Source organism: Monodelphis domestica, chromosome 8 (assembly GCF_027887165.1).
Source record: "Monodelphis domestica isolate mMonDom1 chromosome 8, mMonDom1.pri, whole genome shotgun sequence".
NCBI classification, from domain to species: Eukaryota; Metazoa; Chordata; class Mammalia; order Didelphimorphia; family Didelphidae; genus Monodelphis; species Monodelphis domestica.
Window position 1 is genome coordinate 11,391,431 of NC_077234.1, and position 6,000 is coordinate 11,397,430.

A 6,000-nucleotide genomic window follows, 5' to 3' on the forward strand; every position below is an offset into this window, starting at 1 on the left:
GCTCACCCCTGAGGGCCCTCCTCGATGGCCCGAGAACGAGGGCTCTTCCACTCCTCAGCTCAGCAGCCCGGAGGAGGCCCGTCCGGATGGACACCCCCCCCCCCCCCCCCGGCAGCCCGGCTTTCTAGCGGGCTCCGCGCCCCCCCGGCATTTCCCACCCGCCGGCCGGCTGGGCCCGACGAGAGGTCAGCGTCGCCCCTTGTTCCTCGGGGAGCTTGTTTTGGGGGACTGAAAAATAAATGAATGAGAGGCCGAGGCTGGCCAGGAAGGGGGCGAGGAAGAAGCAGGGAGGCAGGAGGCAGAAGGGGAGGCCCCGAGCAGCCCTACCTGGGTGAGAGAGCAGCGAAGACCCTCCTTCTGGCTCGCCAGGACCTCCTTCTCCAGGACCGCCTGGCTCAGGAATTCCTTCACCATCAGCAGCTCCTTCTTCAGGCTTGAGATCTTCTCCTCTAATTGCTTCATGCTCCTCTGGCTGGCGCAGGGAGGGAGAAAGCAAACATGGGCCCTGCCTTAGTGCTCAGCGGCCGGCGGCAGCCCAGCGCCTGTGCCGGCGCCTCTGGGCCTTTGGAGCTCCAGGGGTCAAGCTTGTGAGGGAGCCAGGGTGCCCCGGAGGAGACTCCCGCCTCGGACCCTGGCCAAGAGCGCCCCCGCCTGCCATACACGACGGGGTGGGCCTGGCCGAAGGATCTGCTCTGAAGGCCTCAAAGCTCGCGCCAGGCGCCTCCAAGTGGAAGGGTCCTCCACTACCTAAGAATCCCTCCCCGCGGCAGTCTGAGCCGGAGAAGTGCCCATGTAGCCTCGGCTTGCAGACAGGCAGTGACGGGGAGCTCACTACCTCCTGAGAAGGCCCTTTCCCCATGGAGACTTTTCAAGAAGAAGCTTTCCCTCTCGGGGAGCACACATGGACCTCGTATCCGTCTAACTGAGGTGAAGCGAGCCCTAGGAGAGGGTCCTCCAGGTGCCATGTGCACACTCCTCCTGGGCCCCCCATCAGCCCCTCAGCGCCTCAGTTTCTCCATCTGAAGAATGGGCGTCGCCTGCCTACCTCAGGCTGTTGTTTGGAGGTTCATATGTGCAGCTGCTCTGAAACCATGAAGTTGCCCATTGGTATTAGGGACAAGATAGCAAGCTGCCCCCAGACTCTGAATGACATCAGAGCTCCTCGCGTGACCCACAGGGCACTTTAGAATGGAATCTCCGCCGAGGCCGGCCTGCTTTATTTTGTCACTGTGCAGTGGCCAGCACAGCGCCTGATAGGGCGGGTCCTTCATCAGCGTTTGTTGAGTGCATAAAGCAAGAATCAGGTCGAAGGTGGCCCGTGGGGCTGGGCTGGCTCAGCGAGGCCGGAGCCGTCTTAGCCGGGCTCGCCTGCAGGCCGCCGAAGCTGTCTTTCTGAAGGTCCTACGGGAGACCTGCGGCCCCGAGGCGGCTGCCCTGAAGTCCCAGGATTCCCCCTGAGCGCAGGCGGCTGTCCTGATGTCCCAGCATTCCCTCTGAGTGAGAGGTGGCTGCCCTGATGTCCCAGCATTCCCCCTGAGCGCAGGTGGCTGCCCTGATGTCCCAGCATTCCCTCTGAGTGAGAGGTGGCTGCCCTGATGTCCCAGCATTCCCCCTGAGCGCAGGCGGCTGCCCTGATGTCCCAGCATTCCCCCTGAGTGAGAGGCGGCTGCCCTGATGTCCCAGCATTCCCCCTGAGCGCAGGCGGCTGCCCTGATGTCCCAGCATTCCCCCTGAGTGAGAGGCGGCTGCCCTGATGTCCCAGCATTCCCCCTGAGCGCAGGCGGCTGCCCTGATGTCCCAGCATTCCCGCTGAGCACAGGTGGGACTGCTACACGAGGGATGTGGACTTCCATTGGCCAGCATGGGCCAGTCTCGGGCCCTCCAGTGCCTCGGCTTTCTTCTCGGCCAGGGAGTGTCTCAGACTGGCTCCCTGAGCCCGCCCAGGGCCTGGGAGGGCCCTCAGCCCGGGAATCAGCTCTCAGCCAGGAATCGACTCTCAGCCCGGAATCGGCCCTCAGCCCGGGAATCGGCCCTCAGTCTGGGAATCGGCTCTCAGCCCGGAATCGGCCCTCAGCCCGGAATCGGCTCTCGGCCCAGGAATCAGGCCCAGAATCGACTCTCAGCCCGGAATTGGCCCTCAGCCCGGGAATCGGCCCTCAGTCTGGGAATCGGCTCTCAGCCCGGAATCGGCCCTCAGCCCGGAATCGGCTCTCAGCCCGGAATCGGCCCTCAGCCTGGAATCGGCCCTCAGCCCGGAATCGGCTCTCAGCCCGGAATCGGCCCTCAGCCCGGAATCGGCTCTCAGCCCGGAATCGGCCCTCAGCCCGGAATCGGCTCTCAGCCCGGAATCGGCTCTCAGTCCGGGAATCGGCCCTCAGCCTGGAATCGGCTCTCGGCCCAGGAATCAGGCCCGGAATCGGGCCTCAGCCCGGGAATCGGCCCTCAGCCCGGGAATCGGCCCTCGGCCCGGGAATTGGCCCTCGGGGTCCGGGAATCAGGCCTGGAATTGGCCCTCAGCCCGGAATCGGCCCTCAGCCTGGAATCGGCCCTCAGCCCGGAATCGGCCCTCAGCCCGGAATCGGCCCTCAGCCCGGAATTGGCTCTCAGCCCGGGAATTGGCTCTGAGACTGGAATCGGCCCTCGGCCCGGGAATCGGCTCTTAGCCCGGGAATTGGCTCTCAGACTGGAATCGGCCCTCAGCCCGGAATTGGCTCTCAGCCTAGAATCGGCCATCTCACCTGGTTTCCAGCTCCTTCCGGCTCCTCCCCTCCTTCCTGGACATCTCCTCCTGCTGCTGCTCCAGGAGGCTCTGCTGCCTCTGAAGGTCCGTGTTGGCGGCTCGCAGCCTTTCTAGCTCCAGGGAGGAAAGCTCGGCCATCCGGGCCAGGTCCTGCACCTCGGCCTCCAGAGTCTCCTTCTCCCTGCGGGGCAGAGAGGGAGGCAGGGCAGGGGTTTGGGGGGAGGCCAGACCATCCCGTCGGGAGCTTGTTTGGCTAGCGTCGTCTGGAGGACGTCTCCCCCTCCGTCATGGGGCCCCTGGGGAGCAGCGACTGCCTTCTGCCCTCCTTCCCAGCCCAAGGCCTTAGTTTGGCACCATGACCGGCACCGAGTAGGTGCTTCACGACGACCTTTGCTCCAGTGCCCATGAGCAAGTCGATACGGGGGAAGGGAAGACAAAACGGACCAGTGCCCCCTCCCCGCCCCACCCCACTCTGTGCTTTGCGGCCACTCATCCCAATTCACTGTGAAATGGAGTAATCCTTATTTAATGCTTGGCTTCCCCAAACCCAGAGCTTCTGTAAGAATCCCTAACAGGTCCTGACGTGCGCTCTTTAGGGGCTAGCTTAAAGAAGTTGTTGTTGTTCAGTGGTTTCAGTTCCGTTTGGGGAGCCTATGTGGGGTTTTCTTGGCAAAGATACTGGAGTGGTCGCCATTTTATAACTGAGGAAACTGAGGCAAAAAGGGACTTCCCCAGGGTCACCCAGCTAACCAGTAACTATCAGAAACGACTAAACACAACTACAAAGCAAACTTTGTGCAAATAAAGTCAGATTTAAATAATGAGAGACATATTCATGGTTGGGGGGGGCAGAGCCAATATAATTGAAACGATCACCCTACGTAAACTAATGGGAGACCAGACGAGCCTTCCTGACCTTGGGTCCGGCTCCGCCTAGAGGCCCCCTCGGAGAAGTGCCCACTCTTAAAAACCTCCTCATGGAAATCCTGCAAAGGCTATAAGGGCCCTCTGCATTTGTCACCCTAGAACAAAGCCCGCTTGGCCTGGCCTTAGTTAACAATTTGAGGCCTTATTATTATTATTATTTTTTACTAATGTCCTTTTGGTTGAGTTTCAATGGAAGAACTCGTTGGCATCTCTTGGCTTGAGACTGTGCATCCTGTGGTCTAGCCTTCCTCACAGGTAGAGAAGACCGCAGGCCTCTGGTACACAGCAGTCACTTAATAAATGCTTGTTGACTGAGTGGTATGCATCGAGGGTGACTCGGGCCATTCTTTTGGTCTCAGGTTCTGTAGATCCTAAAACTACATCATTAGAGGGTGAATGTCTGGGGTTGACCCTTGAGAGAGATCTCAGACCTTGGAACACATTGGCTCTGATGAGAAGAGGCTTTAAGATGCCACAAGGCTGCTCCTGGGGAGGGAATAGGCTGGGGGATAAGTTGGAGCCAGACTCTTACCTGGGTATAGAAGAGAGGGGGGGGACCCTATCTATTTCCATTAAATACGGTGCTGATTCGGTGATAGATCAATTGTTTCTGTCTCATGAAAGAGTGAAATTGCTGGTAGTCCCCCCTACGTCCCGGCTGTTCTATGCTAGTTATGACGAGTCCAAGTTTGGAGCTCTCCTGAAGGCAGTTCCTGGATAAACATGCATGGTTTTATAGAACCTTGGCTCAGTCACAAGAGCTTTGGGTTTGGAAGGCCTCCAGGCTCCCTCAATTCTCCCATTCTTTATTTTCATCTGCCCCAGCCCGGACCAGGTCACCCCGCTTTACCTTCTTAACATCTCTTTGGAGGATTTGCAGCCTTCCAGGTCTTGCCTCTGGTCTTCCAGCTTTCCCAACAGCTCCTCTCGCTCTTGTCTCTGCTCCTGTAGTTGCCGTTCTATGGCCTGGACCTCTCTCTGACGGTCTGCCAGCTGTTTCCGGAGCATCGTCGTGGCGGCCTGAGAGGACTCTAGCTGCAGACTCAGCTCCTGCCCAGCCACAGAAAGAATGGGACAGTGAGCCGAGGACCCGCAGGAATGTCGCCTGGGCATCCCTTGTGTCCTCAAAGGGCATTATAACTGGGGATTCTTATTGTCGTGGCTGTTGTCATCACGGTTCTCTCTTAGGAGTTACCACAAATTCACTTGAGTGTTGTTTTTGTTTTGTTTTGGTCACAGCAGCCCCCTGGGCAATGCCCTAAAGCTTTCAGCCCTCCACGGAACTGGAGAACTCCTGGATTTCAGAAAGGGACGTTCTACAAGGGACTGATCTGAACTACAACGTTAAGATCGACAACACTTTTCTTTATCGTGCTTATCCCCTGCCTTCTGCATCCTGCTTCTCCTACCCGGGTCTCTTTCCCCATCTTTCTTGACAAGACCCGTCATCCCTCTGTCCCATTCATGTTTGCAAAGTGCCTCTTCACATGCATTTATCTTACTGAAGCTTCACAGCTCTTTGAGAGGGAGGGATTGCCCCCCCTTTTACAGCGGAGAAATGGAGACAATAAATGTGTGTGTGTGTGCACGCACGCGCATGTGGGCAAAGTCAGTTCTTGACTTCAGGATTACTAAGAAGATAGAGGAGGGAACATGCTGGTGATTTGGTACCACCGGGTTCTGGTAAGGCCTTAGATCTCATATCCTCCTTGTGGCGGAGGCCAAGATATGTGGATGGGATAAGACGATTGATGAGATGGCTAGATTCAAAGAGTGGTCGCCATTGGCTCGTCATTCTTATAAAAGGAAGGCTCCAGTGGGGAGGCCGCTCTGTGCTTGGCTCTGTTTAATGACAGCAGCAAGATGGCGCCACACTGGAGAGAGAGTGAACACCAGAGGACAATCAGGACCTGAAAAAGATCTTGATGGCCTACAGCCCTGGAATGAGTCTAATAAATGGAATTAGTCAGAATCAAGGTCCGGCCTTGCCCTCGGGTCCAGAAAAATCAAGGCCACACAAGTTCCATGTTAGAGACGGTCCCGGGAGACAGGCGCCCCTTCAGGAGAGACTTCCAAGCCACCAGAGCTGCCCAAGAGTGGAAAGGACTGCCTGGTGGGGTCGGGAGTTCCCTTTCCTTGGAGGCAGGCATGTAAGCAGAGGCTCAGTAAATCCCTGGTTGGGTAGACGACGTCAGGGGATTCTGTGATTCTGTGAACAGTGACACGAGGATACTACGGGGCAGAACGAAGGCTCCCATGTGGAAAGGGGCCTCTCCACTCCAGGATGATCCTCATGACATCCCCACCCCCACCTCTGAGGGGCCCAGGCTCTG

General features: G+C 57.9%; 2 protein-coding genes across 3 annotated transcripts in view; one reads left to right on the forward strand and one right to left on the reverse strand.

Moving 5' to 3' along the window:
- CROCC2 (ciliary rootlet coiled-coil, rootletin family member 2) overlaps positions 1-6,000 on the reverse strand; it is a 109,357-nt gene that overhangs the window by 25,845 nt on the left and 77,512 nt on the right. For both annotated transcript variants that reach the window (XM_056808008.1, XM_056808009.1), the window contains exons 13-15: positions 4,518-4,717; positions 2,739-2,921; positions 328-472 (exon numbers count right to left, since the gene is read on the reverse strand). In XM_056808008.1, the coding sequence (XP_056663986.1) occupies positions 328-472; positions 2,739-2,921; positions 4,518-4,717 (528 nt within the window). The remainder of the gene's footprint in view (positions 1-327; positions 473-2,738; positions 2,922-4,517; positions 4,718-6,000) is intronic.
- LOC130455898 (50 kDa spicule matrix protein-like) overlaps positions 1,300-6,000 on the forward strand; it is a 5,575-nt gene continuing 874 nt past the window's right edge. The window contains exon 1 of the mRNA XM_056808010.1: positions 1,300-6,000. This exon is cut by the window's right edge and continues 874 nt beyond it. Coding sequence (XP_056663988.1) covers positions 1,840-2,625 — 786 coding nt within the window. The 5' untranslated portion in view covers positions 1,300-1,839 and the 3' untranslated portion in view covers positions 2,626-6,000.